The 15,052-nt window shown below is 38.8% G+C and overlaps 1 protein-coding gene across 4 annotated transcripts in view; it reads left to right on the top strand.

Moving 5' to 3' along the window:
* Positions 1-15,052, top strand: part of LOC136251264 (sushi, von Willebrand factor type A, EGF and pentraxin domain-containing protein 1-like) — a 65,672-nt gene that overhangs the window by 15,712 nt on the left and 34,908 nt on the right. For 3 of the 4 annotated variants that reach the window (XM_066043689.1, XM_066043691.1, XM_066043690.1), the window contains 2 exons: positions 9,276-9,464; positions 11,417-11,605. In XM_066043689.1, the coding sequence (XP_065899761.1) occupies positions 9,276-9,464; positions 11,417-11,605 (378 nt within the window). Of the gene's footprint in view, positions 1-7,791; positions 8,245-9,275; positions 9,465-11,416; positions 11,606-15,052 lie in introns of those variants that run through there. The other variant, XM_066043692.1, reaches the window with a different exon arrangement.

Here is a 15,052-nt window from a genome sequence, read left to right as displayed (position 1 = left end):
AAAGCATCGCTGGAGAGTCAACCATTAAGAATGGAACCCCTCTTTTAGAATACTGGATCTGCCTGCCCTCAAAGGCATGCGCATTACTAGTTATCTCGCAAAAATAACTAAACTGGTAAGACTATGAAACGACTACCTAGCGTTAATAAATGTTATAGAAGACTCCTTGGCTACTAGCACCTGTTTACCCTCGTCTTACGCCCATGTATTCACACTTCATTAAAATCATGTGTTTGGGTAGTGACGCACACCACAAATATTTAGCACCAGGTCTTAGAGCAGGCAGACAAAATTCAGGTGAATTATTCAGGTGGATTCCAAAATTTTTAAAACTCACTATACATCGAAACATTTGACTTTTCGCTTCGTTTAATCAAGGTACAGCATCATTACAGCAGTACTAATGCATTTCAGGTGGTTTTTCAGGTAAAACATATTGCAAAGGTGTTTTTAAAGTGCTTCATGAAGCCATATGATTTCTTACCAATCCCTACTATACAGTACTATTGTACTGTATGATAATAAGGTTTTACAATCCTCACTGCAATTCACATGATGTTTACACCTCAGTTCATGGACATACAACAAGATTTCAACTTGTAAATATCAGATACAAATAATACTTGTATCTATCAGGACAAGGATACACCGTAGTGTGTCGTGCAGCCAAAGAAAGCCTGGCATGCGACAGAAAAGTGTGTATTTTACAGGAACCAAAAAAAAACCATAATCTTCATGCAATCGTATCTCAGTAACAGCTGAGCAGAAATAACATATTTATATCTGAGCAAACTTCCTCAGGGCGGTACATCTTTCACATCAAATTTGAGCTAAATTGGTCCAGCCATCTTTGAGATATGCTCCTACAAAGCTTGTCTTATTTCTTTGTGTTTTCTTCATCCTCTTCCACGTTAATTTTTCTTTTGTACTACTTAAAATATTGCCATAACTTTTGCAAGCTTTATTGGATTCTTTTCAAATTTGGAGGCTATAAAGAACATGTTATAGTGCATTTTTCTTCCAATTTGTGAAAAGATTGGTAAAAGTGGTGAAACGTTATAACTCAAACATTACAAGTTCAATTTTTTGTCATACCTTCAGGGTAAACCACTGACAAAAACATTAAAACTCGGTATGCAGATAGGTTGACCATCACAGTACAAACCTTTTGTGATTTAAAAGCACTGAGAGTACTAGCTAGGGGATGTAAGGCAATAACCAAACATGTGAAATTAAATACTCTAATAGAACAGTCACCAAGAAATAAAAAAAAAAACAGAAAAAATTGCTCAGGGTTTGAATCAGGGACCTCCACACCTAGACTCTTCAACCCTGTCAGTTGCTCATCTCACTGAACTTCTACCTTACAATGAAAGTTCTAGTGTACTACATCAGAATATAAGTTCATAGGTCTATTCATGGAATCTATAGAACATTCTATGTACATTGTATTAGAAGTACCCAGAAAAAATGTGCACTCTATTAGAGTACTGCGAAAATAGTCAGGCTTAATGGCAATCAATTTCAGTAAGGATTTACCTGCAAGGTACTTTGGAGGGATATTAGTGGCAAAGGACTGGCTTAATACTGGAGAGACTTGTGACAAGAATCAAAAGGGGAGGATTCATCAAGATGTGTGAGCTATTTCCAGCTAGCTAAGGAAGAAAATGCAGAAAGGCAGTGTCACCTAGAAGAGTGATGGACATATGCACAAGGGTACAGTCCTTTGCAATTAAGAGCAGCCTCACTGACAACAGAACTACTGGCATATATGTATACGATTGTCAGGATTTTGGTGGTACTAGCTTGGTCAATTATGACCGGAGGCAAGCAGCTGCAACTGGTGTTATGACCACCTGGTCGAGAGTGAATGGCACCTTGCACCATGTCTGCTTCAATGGACCCTGTAGGGAACCCAGCACTGTGAACTGTGTCTGGCAGCCGCACCTACAACAGAAGATTGTGCACTGGGGTCCCAGAACAGAAATATTCAAATCATTTGCAGACTCTTGAGTCGATAATCCGATCACTGTCATCTAAGCAAACCTATAGCCAACCCCAACATCTCCCCCAACAAGTACAGCCATCAGGTCAGGTGTCCAATGCCTGGAATCAGCAGGCTTGCTGTTTCCAGTGGTGTTGGCACACACACGTGTGCAGCAACTGTGGCAGAAACCATCTGTCAGTACCCTGTCGCATCCATAACCAAATATGCCATCAAGGTGGAGGAAGGACTCTATTGAACTGTAATGTAGAGATTAGGTTGTAGACTACAAACCTCTTATTGTTTTAGTATAGTCACTGTATGTATCATTATTGTAATTTGGTGTCAATCAGAATACTATAACTGGAAAATCTTTTAACAACTTTTAGAGACCTGAGCACCAGCCAAAGCTGACCCATTTTAGTATTTGGGTTGCATTAATAGAGGAGGGTGACAGTGGGATCTGTTCGTGGTTATTTTTTAATGCTCTTTGTTTCCTGTTGAGTAAACATTGGTGGGTGGCTAGTGGCTGAGCATTGGTAAGAGACCTAGCTCACTGGAACTCCCTCAGGAACTCTGTAAGATTGTGACTGTGCTACACTGGTAGGAATGAGACAAGATTTTGAGGCTCCACCCAGACCAATGATTTCAGAGTTACATTGTTTAGAACAGTTCAGAGTGGGTTTTGACTGGGGGAAGCACTTGAAGGCCCCATCAAGGCTTAAAAAGTTGTCTGCTGAGGAGCAATCACAAGTGATCTTAGACTACGAATGCTGCAAAGGCAGGGTGGTCGGTTCCACTACATTCACAGAAGTACCAAAGAGTACCCCAGGGAAATGGAGAATGATTTTCAATCTGCCCTCACCAGGAAAGAAAAGTGTTAATGATGGGATTCGTGTTCCTCAGTGTTCCTTGTCATATGTAAATGCCATTCAAAGGCTGGAAGCCATGGGCAGAGGCTTCAAGGTTGATATGCAGCGGCGATTCCCGTACATCCAATGGACCACAATCTGTTGGGAATGGTTTGGCATAGCAAAGAGTTTACAGATGCTGCATTGCCATTTGGGCTATGATCTGCCCCAAGAATATTTTTGATAGTAGCGGATGCAGTGATATTGCAGCAAGGGTTAAAGTTCATCATTCACTGTTGCAGGCATTTGAACGGCTAGGTCTGCCAGTGGCACAGGAGAAACTGGAAGGCCCTACCACAGGTTCATCTTTTCTGGGTTTTGACGTTAACACAATGGCATTGGAGCTTGGGCTCCCTCAAGTGAAACCAACGGAATTACTACAAACAGTCATTAGTTGGTTGAGCAGGACAGACTGTCAAAAGAAGGTGTTAGAAAGCCTGCACGGACAGGTCACCCATGCAAGCAAAGTAGTAAAGCTGGGAAAGACATTCACCTGCTGCCTGATAGAACTTTTTTTGCAGGTTTCCAAAAATCACATTACTATATCTGGAGTTTGAAGCAGACCTTATATGGTGGATGATGTTCATGAAATCCAGGAATCGGACAGAAATCATCATGCCTATTGAGCAGGGTCATCGGGTACTCCACATTTGGATGGATACCTCTGGTTTGTTTGGTTGTGGAGCCGTAGCTCTTGCGCAGAGAGAATGGTTACAGTGGCGATGGTTGATATGCATCCTGGTTGATGAGGAGTGCGTGGATGGGAGCATCCTGTGAATGGAGCTCTTTCTGATTGTGCTGGTGGCTGTCTGGGGGCAGGAATTAAGAGTAATCATATACATTGGAACTGTTGCGGTTGTGAACTCAGGTTACAGCAAAGTGGTGGCAGTGATGTATTTGTTAAGGTGTTTTTCATCAGGGCCTGGGGTTGAGAATTCCTGGTCAAATTCTATGTCCAGGAAAACTTTAGTCTGTTTTTGTATCAGGTCCCCAATTCGAAGAGCTTCTGTCAAGCTATCATACCAAGTAGCTTGGCAGCACTTCTACTAAACTATAGTATTGACTGAGATCTGGATGCAACAATTCAACTGAGCTCTGTTTATAAATGGTCTGTTCAGCTGTTCCCATCTATAACCAAGAACTATCAGTCAGTTTGTAATATGTACCAAGTAGCTGTTCCATTCCTGGTAAATGAGCAGTTGTTATCACGTTTTGTGGCTTACCTGTTCAAGGGGGCAGAGTCAAGAACTACATGGCAGTAGTTAGACATGCCCAGATGAGTATGGGGCTTGGAGATTTGTTGATGGGTGACATGTTCAATCTGGTTAGAAGTATTGAGAAAGCTTTGGGGGACCACCTAGAATGAGGCTACTAATAGCACCTGATTTACTGAGAATACTAAGAAAATCATGGTCTCCTTGGACAGATAGAAAGGGAGCAATGTCGTACATCAACCACATTAAGAGCTACATTGTTGTCTTTTGGTAATGATCCATCATTGTAACCAGGTTCCGGCCCCATCCAAGGGTTCTCAATTAGCTGCACATGCTGAATTGTTGATGGGTTTAACACTCCTAAAAACTGTGACAAAAAGTAACACCCAAGTCATGTACCGGCTGCAAAGCAGCTGATGCACACAAACTACATATTACGTGATATTAGTATAGTACCTGTCATGTAGGCCATACATATGACAATTAACTTACTGACAACAAAAAGAAACTACATAATGGTAGGGTGCAGTACATGCCTACAGTACAGGCTGAGCTTTGTATGTTAACAATACTACTCCTGTTCCCTTTACTACACTACAACCTATTGTCATCACCTCTAACCTCCATGATCCCTACATTTACAGTAATGTATGAGTAAGCTACTACTGACTATTATCACCTATTGTCATCACCATTGTGCAGTAAAATTAGCTACCACAAACTATTATCAACCAATAAAGTGGAACCTGTTAATCAGGACACTTGAAAATAAGGACACCTACATAATCTGGACACTTGGTAATGCTCCTAAAGTATCCCTTAGCATGTAACTGAACTGAAAATTCAGGAAACCTTGATAATCAGGACACTTTTGCTCAGTCTAATACACAGCCTTCACTGTAGAGTGAGAAAAACCTGTTACCAAAAAGGCTGCCAAAATGAAAACAAAAGTTGTAGCAAAAAAGGTTGTTGAAGAAAAGTTGTAACCAAAAGGTTTGAAAAAGAAAAAAAAAAGGTGATACAACTGGGATTCAAACTCCCATCCTACCAGCTTTCAGCCTAACACTCTACCACATGGACTAAATGTCACTTGTGGTTACAGAGTCTTTAAAAGTTGTTTACAAAGGCATGCTTAAGTTGAATGGAATAGGTGTTTACTTGCGGTTTGCATGCGGTTTACAGAAAGAATTCAAGCGAATTTTTGTCTACACCCTTGCACTAATCGCGCTGTAAAAGGCAGACGACGGCGGTTAGAAGCTTCATTTAAAAGCGAGGTAATTCTTAGATGATGAGCGCTTAGTTTGGCACAAAAAATGCTTTGATACGTGCATCAGCTGGCGAGAAGATCATTGGATGCCATCGGAATTGTGGACGGACAGACAGCTTTTCAGCTTATCAAACAGTACGATAGTACTGTTTAAGTAGGGATCCGGGTGGATTTGGGGCGCGCCTCAAATTTCAATCCCTCAAAAATCATCCTAGAAATATCTCACGCAGCAAATAAACCTTTTACTAAAGAGTCTTCAAGTTTCTAACTTTATTTCTAGCGTTATATATCAGGAAACGACTAGAAAAGTGCTGGAATTTTATTTCTAAAAAATCGCTAAAACAGAAATTTTCGTCAGCCTGCCTGCCTGCCAGCCAGCCAGCCTGACCACATTCGCAAGGCTACAGGCCAAATGAAGCAGCGAAGGATCACCATTCTTTGCCACAATATTTAACTCGCTGCTGGGATGTGCCTTTTCGGGTTCCGACGAGTGTCTGCCTTCTGCGCTTTGCCTTTCCTTTTATCTTCAATTACGGATCGTCTTCTTCTTTTCCAGTCACGGAGGCGTTAATAATTCGTATCGACACTTTCCTTAGAGCAGCCGTATTTGGACGCCACAAAACTAATAACGGATTCCGTACTGTAAGGGCAAGTAGATGCCTGTATAGCAACACTTGCAAAGCGATCAAACAGCCTAGCGAAGTAAGCGCAATAATAACACACTGCCACGCCCTTATCAATCAGAGCGCGCGCTCGTACTTAACGATCAGTGGACCACGCCCATTATTAATGGTCCAGCTGTAACTAATTGTAGAAAACAGGAGATAGAAACCCTGCATGCCTTTCATTTTTTAGTAATTGAGCAGCTTGCATAAAACAAGCAGCAAGATTGAGATACTCTAATAGAGCAGTCAGTGCCAAAGATCAATAATAGCTATATACCTATACCAAAAAAAGTTAACAAACTAGTGAATTTAAAAAATTGTTAATTTAGAAATGGAAGTAGGGATCAAGCGAAAAAAACTACTGAAACAAGTGATTTGAATGATGGCAACTATTACAACATAGCTTTGTGGGGAAATTCCTACTTTGGCATTGAACATATATGGTGAGGTGGTGAGATGCCAATGTAAGGATTTCCCCACAAAGCTATGTTGTAATAGCTGCCATCATTCAAATCACTTGTTTCAGTAGTTTTTTTCGCTTGATCCCTACTTCCATTTCTAAATTAACAATTTTTTAAATTCACTAGTATATATAGATTGTTATAATTGTAATTGTAATTGTAAATTTTGGATAGAGGCGTAGCCTGTACATCCAAATCATACACACAAAAAAGTAGCTATACCCATTAAAAATCATACATTATATTACTATAGTGTCTGTCCAGCAGATTCTTAAATTGATTAGGGGAGTTGGAGTCAATCACTTATTGGGGTAAAGAATTTCAATCATTAATCACTCTAATTGAAAAGAAGGATGATCTTGATAAGCAATTTATATGTGGCTTGAATAATTTCATGTTGTGTCCTCTTGTTGTTGTGATTGTGGAGAATGACAATAAGTTCTCTGTATTTATGTTATAGAAATTGTTGATAATTTGATACAAAAGTAGTAGTAGATCTCCTCTAAGCCTTCGGAACTGTAAAGATGGTAAATTGAGATAGTGCAATCAATCATAATAAGACAGATCACGATAGACTTCATCAAACTATTATAGTAGCACAGGGTATGCCAGTGCAACAGCATTGGGATCAAAAAGTTTTACCAGTGACTTTAGAAAAATTAGGCAGGCTTTCCACTAGTGATAGATAACTGAGAATGAAGCGCTAATAGGTCAGTGTTTGAAGGTAGTACAAATGTGAATGCCTTTCTCTTAGGCTGGTTCTTTAAGTTACTTTCCTTTTTTGGTAAAGTGTTTGAAGTTGATATCAGTAACCTTACTAAGCTAAACAAATTTAAAACCAAAACATGGTACTGTATAGCACTGAACTGCCTCTTGATTAAAGTATTACCCTTCAAAAAGGACTGCTGCTACATGTGAACACACTTCCCCCTACTTCACTCATACACATACAAAGTGCACACATTACTTCTTAATGGCTACACAGACCTGTAACAATGCTTCTGAAAGTGCTTCACAGCTGCAGTAAACAAAAGAAAACTTCTTGGTTGTGTGTTCAAATATGTTGCAACAACATTTGACCCATCCATTTATGAAGAAGTTATATCCATCTAGACTCTTGTAGGCCATTAGCTGCTCAAATGTGTAGCCTGATGTGAGGATGAAGGTATAACATGTGCCAAATCCATCCATTCAACAGCACTACTTACAGTGGGTTTTTGCCTCTATATGAAAGTATGGATCTATACCACCTGGTAAATCTACAGTGTACCTTCTCATCATACCTCTTGTGCAGCACTTCAGACAGCTCTGAATAATACTTAGATCACTCATTAGCAACAATAAGTTGTTTTGTACGCAAAAACAAGTCCACAGTACTCAGAGACCTTACAACAATGCACAAGAAAACACTACAGCACACCTGCTATAACCAAGCGCTTTTCACTCATAATTATATGCATATGTAAGGCCACACCTCTTGCCTACTTTCTATAATCACCTACTCCATAATAGCAACATGGTTAGGCTGGTAGATTATTTGACTTATGTTTCAATTCCCTGTCCATTGCTTACTGATCCTAATAATGGAATGATCACTTGTTCACTGGGAGGTGATGGAGTTCCTTCCTATGAAGACACTTGTAGTTTCACATGTAACACTGGTTATGAGCTAACTGGTAGTGACACTAGGACCTGTCAGAGTGATCGGAGCTGAAGTGGTAGTGATGGTGTGTGTGAAAGAGGTGAGGTAATTACCCTATGCATACATTTTTAACCACCACATAATTGCATGTGTTTAAGTTAATTTATGACCAATAACTATAATGACGGGGCTGAATGCTCTAGTAGGATAAGTGTTCTATAAGAGTGTCTCAACCTTGCGCTTGCTACTTGTAGTTGATTTTCACATTGTCTTTAATCCAATCCTTCTATACTACTAAAAAGACTTTCTATGATGATTAATCCATCTATGTAACAAATTTAAGTTCACTCTCCTAAGCGGTTTTCCTAGTACGTAGGTGTGAAACTATTGTCTGGAAAGACATCATAATCATTCATTTTTGTCAAATAATTTGATATAGTTGTGCTTGCATAGTGCAATATTTTTGTTATGGTCAAATGTCTTAGTCCATGAAGATCCACACTTCTACACATGTAGGTATCAAATGGATATCCAAGTTTATTGTGTAATTCAGTGTTGCACAACACATATGTAACAGAAGTCACACAATTTTTTGTCTTACGTAATTATGAAGTTAGTATCATTGATAAAATGTTCATGATAGTTTACGTATTAGCAAGAGTTCATAATATATATATTGAGGAGAGTATCCTACTCCTGTAGAAGGGCGTATCGTGAAGTTATGACGTAACAACAAGATGATGTGGTTTGTGACGTACAAGCAGCCATAAAAGTGCGAGAATCGTTAGCACCTTTTCACACTTGCGATGCTCAGGATAGCCGTATTCGCGAATGGCCTAGCAAGAAACGTCTACAAAGCGGTTTTAACCCATGAAAGAACGATTGTAGTTCAGTGAGAAACGCTTAGAGCTGGAGTTAATTTGGTTGCTAGCAATGTTGTTAGGCACGCGTTCAATCAATACCATGTTCAACAAATGACATCATTAATTATACAAAGAAAACGGGCGAATTCAGAAATGTTGCATTATAACTTCCCTTCTACAGGGGTATATGAGAGTAGGATACTCTCCTCAGTATATATTATGAACTCTTGGTATTAGTTAGATGTAATGTACACTAATCATATTACAGTTCCCTGTCCATCACTTACTGATCCTAATAATGGAATGATCACTTGTTCACTGGGAGATGATAGAGTTCCTTCCTATGAAGACACTTGTAGTTTCACATGTAACACTGGTTATGAGCTAACTGGTAGTGACACTAGGACCTGTCAGAGTGATGGGAGCTGGAGTGGCAGTGGTGTTATGTGTATGAGAGGTATGTACTTAATTAATTACCAAATAGAGTCAAGATTTATTTACCATTTCAAATCATGTAGTTATCAAAGTTAGTTGCTTTAGTGATACCACACAGCATTGCTATACACAGTATCAGGTATAATGATCTAGTGTATCTAAAAATTAAAGGTGAAGTAATAATCTAAGAGATCAAAACACACAGTATGGTGTATCATGCGGCTAGCACTTCACACCATGCATATGTGTATATTGAAGAAAACACAATTATCACACCTACATATAGTAGCTCCATGGTCCCTTATGCAAAACACATTAGTTTTCCAATAGATGTAGCTGTTCACCAGGTAGGGTAGGAGACACAGCAAATTTGATTTAATCCACTCCCGCTATCATTCTTTGTAGTAATGTTCATGCCCGGTGACTGTTTAATTATATTGGTCTCACTACTAATCTCAAGTGATCCTTTGGTACATAATCAATCAATAAAGAGCGTGGTTGCCATGCCTTATTTTCTGAAGCAAAACTAATTGTTATAATTAACTAGGACCGTGTTTGCCTTGTTCTGTTTTACCGATGTTATTAGTGCAGCTAGATAGATGTGATCATAATGCTTTGTTCAAACTAATTGTTATAAATACAGCTATCTATTCTCTTTTACAGTAGCATACGTAGATGCTTCAAATTAATAGTTTTGTGTATGCACTTGTAAGGAAAGTGTTGATACAGAAAACTAGTGCCTTAAAGTGGTTTCCTTTCATGAAGGAGATGACTAGTAAGATTGGAGATGAAAGGCAAAGACAATATGTGGAGGATAGACTTGATGGGAACCCCAAAAGGTACATGCCATAAAGCGATGGTTTGTTTAGTCTCTTGCTTTTAACTGTGGCAGGCAAGTAGACCAAAACTCCAGTTTTGGTGGTTATTTATAAATTCAATAGTGATGCTTCTGAAAGAGTTTTCTTGTTTTTCCTTTTCTGCAAAAGTGGGTTACATTATGTAAAATATTTTATGATGCTTTTAGTGTTTTGTAGGTGCCCTTTATTTTTGGGATCCCTCCTACACAGTACTGTATGCATTCTGTACTATATTTATAGAACTTTGTGTGGGCGATATCAAAGGAAAAGGTGTACTTCAAATTTCATAAAGTACACTTTAGGCCAAACAGTGCTTTATTTCCCACAAAGTGCTTTATTGCACTGGCAATAAAGTACTCTTTGTGGGAAATAAAGCACAGTTGCCCACGTGCCTTAGTGCAGGCTAATAGCCTGCGGCACTCATGCCAGTATGACTGATCACCCAAGCTGGTGAAGGCTGATAGCCTCGCTGCGCTGAGTGATCAGTCGCCCCAGCCAATACTAGTTCTACCACTGGATTGCTTTTATAGACATACCTAAATGATTCGATGATGGGTGGGAGAAAGTAATGTTGCTGTTACGTTTGTTAATGTAAATGGACATGTCCTGGAGATATCACAGAAATACTTCACCATGTGTCACAATAGAATCGATTGTGGGTTACGACACAAACCTGCCAAAATACGTGATGAACGTCTATCATGCCAAACTATGGTGAACTATGCATGAGTTAATTTACTTTGCTAAACTAGTTTGTGTGCATTTAGGCTGCTAATAGTTCGTGCAACGTGTGTTAATTATGAGTCCTAGTGTATGGTGAAGCTACACAACTAGAAAGTTCCACAAATCATTTAAAGCATAGCCTTGCTCATGCTATATGAAAAATAAAGCACTTGGCGCTTGGCCTTAATTGATATTAATAAAGCACTCAGCTTCACCTCGTGCTTTATTAGCATATCGGCCACACGCCTCGTACTTTATTTTTCATATAGCACTTGCAGCAATGCTTTAACATATACATATTGTAAGTTCAACACACCTCAGCTGTTTAACTAGACTGTTTAGTATTATATCACTTTACATACATACACATGTGGTGTTATTCTGACTATTGTAGTTCCCTGTCCAACACTTACTGATCCTGATAATGGAACGATCACTTGTTCACTGGGAGATGATGGAGTTCCTTCCTATGAAGACACTTGTAGTTTCACATGTAACACTGGTTATGAGCTAACTGGTAGTGACACTAGGACCTGTCAGAGTAACAGGAGCTGGAGTGGTAGTGAGGCTATGTGTATGAGAGGTATGTACTTAATTAATTACCAAATAGAGTCAATATTTATTTACCATTTTATATCAAGTTAGTTGCTTCAGTGATACCATACAACATTGCTTAATCATATACATGCACGCAATATTACGCATAATCTTATTACCATATGTACAAAGTGCAGTAGCATAATATTATACTAGTTATTTTAACATACAAAAAAAATGTGCATCAAATTTTAACTATTTGACAATTGAAAATAAGTAGAGGTGAACTTTGTTGTTTTGGTTGACTTTATATCATACTGTATAGTAGGGATGATGGAGGTTTAAGCTTTTAAATATCACCCACAAAAACACCTTGGCAGTATTGGATAGGCATAACCAAGCCCATGAATGTCTTCGGTGTGACCCTACACCCTCCCAACAAGTTTCTATAAAATAAAAAATTTCTAATTAACAGAATTTTATGTTGACTGACAGTTGATGCCTCGATGCCTCGATACCTGCTTGATTTCTTCACTGTTGAACATCACTGTAAGCTGATATGTGCCTTTTGCTAACTGCAGTCACTATACAGTACATGCATTTTACCTTGTCCTCCTTTGTGTTCCACTCCTTTCTCCACTACCCCATAGGTATTGATTAACAGAAAACATGTGATGGCTTCAAGTCAGCTGGCTGTCACAAGAATCATCCATAATTTCCATAATAACCGGATTAACTGTAGAGGCACTTCTCATACTGTTCTTTGTTTGTAATGCTATATAAACGAGTAGAACATACCTGGAAAAAAGTGAAATGGCAACTTCATTTCTCAGGAAACAGTAATCGGGGCACACGTTTTGTTACAATTTCTGTATTGACTGGATTGATTGCAGAAGTGCTTCTCTTGTTGTTCTTTATCTGTATATGTGACTGGATTTTGGAAAAACGATCCAAATCACACATTTGAAGTTTCGAGATAAACGGTTTTAAAGAATTGAAGCCAGCATAACTCTCCAAGGATAGCAAGCACGCGTATGAAATTTACACAAAAGATGCATCAATCTGTTACCTTTCAGGCCACTTCCAGTACTTGTAGCTGCTTGTAGAGATTCCTGTCAAATAAGATAGAAAATCTGAGCAGTTGGATGAGCGAAGTAGTATCACGAGTGCTCACAAAGGGGTGGAGGGTGGGGGTGGGGGTGGTGGGGAGGGCAAGAGATAGACCTCAAAATGGAGGCAGACCATGATTGGAGCCCAGACATGAGATTACAGGGTTGTGCTGGCTCCTTAGTGGCTGATATGTAGCAAAATCAACAGAGAAAACATTTTGCCAGCATTATAAGGCTGTCCACCAGTAAACCACTGATTCTTGCCAAGCCAGGTCCTTCACAAGGCCTGAAACCGCCATTTGAGCACTCCATACCACCCAGAAAATACGTCTGTTAAAACCAGCCTCGAGTAGTTTGAGTAGTACTGAGGGTCAAAACTAGTAGTACGATAGTGTAGCTATCCACTGGTGGTGTTAGTTTGATTTTGCCTGATGTGCGATTTGGATCAGTTTTGTAAAATCTGGTCACATATAATGGGTGATAATGAATGGAATGGTTGCATCACTTTCCAGCATTATAGTCACAGCACACATTAAGTCGCGGGTGTATCCACTCACATTGAATTTGCTCAAACACATTTTTTGGCCACAAGCACCTTTTTCAACCACTAAAAGTGATTACATAGAGTAGTATACCACATGTGGAGAGGGCCCTTGCCCTCTCCATATCTTGTCTTGTATATTAGAGGCACATACATACAGCCAACTGTAGTCTATTATCTAATCCAAAACAACCAAGCTGTAAAAAAAGAGTGCAGCCCTCAAAAAGGCTATGGTGAAAAAAGATGTTGTGAAACCCAAGGTGGCGGCCAAGAAATGGCTGTGATGGTAGGTTAATGGTAAAAATTTTAATAATGACAATTCAGGTGAATTTTGGTGCCAAGCGGATTAGATTTCACTTCTTTTTGTATTTTTATACCCCAAAGTAGAGATTTCCAACCAAATTAAAAATTTTACATTCCTTAAATTCCTTGGTATAGCAAATATTATGCTATCTATTAGAATCATTTTAGTACAAACCGCACCTCAATCAGTGGCTCCTACGAAAAGATATAAGCAAAAGAAGTCACCAGAGTGGTGATTTTTGTGTACGACATTTTTAGGGCTTTTCTGTACATTAACATGGCACCAAGCACAATATCCAAAGTACCATAAATCTGAGTATGAATCTCCTAATGACATGAAATTTTCACCACATCACCATTTAATGTAGTAAAATGCATGAGCTAGGTAACACCTTTCTAAAGTGACCACTCCTTTGTAGAATGACCACTTGTAATAGTTAATGTTTGAGTCAGTAATTTGCTAAGAATAGTGCGAGTTCTGTAAAATTAAAATTATATACAGGCAACCCAAACATATTTACAGATGATTAATTAGTGATATTGTATTACAGAGTGACCTTTGACATTACAGGGCACAATTAACAATTACTTTGCAAAATATGACAATCAGATTCCAACATATATTACCAGTATTTTTCAATATTATTGTAAGACAGCAATTTTTTGATACTACTTCACTCTATTTGCCTCTCTAAAAGTACAGAAGATAGTCATTATTATATAACATGATGGCATCATTGCATAATATAGAGAAACAATAAAATGTCTCTGACTAGAATTACACTCATGCAGCTGCAATAAAAAAGACAATAATAGTAGTGGGCAGATCAGAACATCACAACAGGTAGTTGTGAAGCCTTACAAGGTTGGTATCAATTGCCAAACACTGCTTTTTCAAAAGTTATGCATCACCTTGCATGTTATAAAGCAATTCCTCACAACACAACAAACTGCTCACTTTCAAACTATACTTGTATTGACGTGGATTGATGTCTTGAATGCCAGGATGGTCGTAATGCAGAATTCTGAAGTGTCTTAGATGGTGCTATACCCTTTTACAAGACAAATTTTTGTCGTTGACCACCACAAAAATCTTTTCATCAAAAAGCTGATGCCAAATTCAGAATCAGCGTATCTACTTTGCCTAGAATCACTTCTTTCAGCCTTACAGGTCACAGAAACTCGCAGAAAACTCAATAACATTTGACTATAAGTGGTGCTGTAAAATCCCGTGTTTTCCCATACATTACATCGTACAGAATTTTTGTATGGGTTCCCATTGGGGAATTTTATATCTCAAACTTTGATTTCATGTATTTCAATAAATACTGGATGAAATTTAATTCGGTAAAGCGCATTACGAAGTACGAAGCATTGGCTACTAGATACTAGAACAGCAGCTCATGAAACATTTGTTGAAGGGGTGTAATTTGATTAGCAAATATATATGTGAAAAATCAGTACATTGGAAATCTCTACCCAAAGCTGGCCTATGGCCGGCTTTGGGACTTTTTAACTCTTTTACCACAGGAAGAAGAAA

The sequence above is a fragment of the Dysidea avara genome, chromosome 3, assembly GCF_963678975.1.
Source record: "Dysidea avara chromosome 3, odDysAvar1.4, whole genome shotgun sequence".
Lineage (NCBI taxonomy): Eukaryota > Metazoa > Porifera > Demospongiae > Dictyoceratida > Dysideidae > Dysidea > Dysidea avara.
This window is presented reverse-complemented; position numbering and strand designations above follow the sequence as displayed.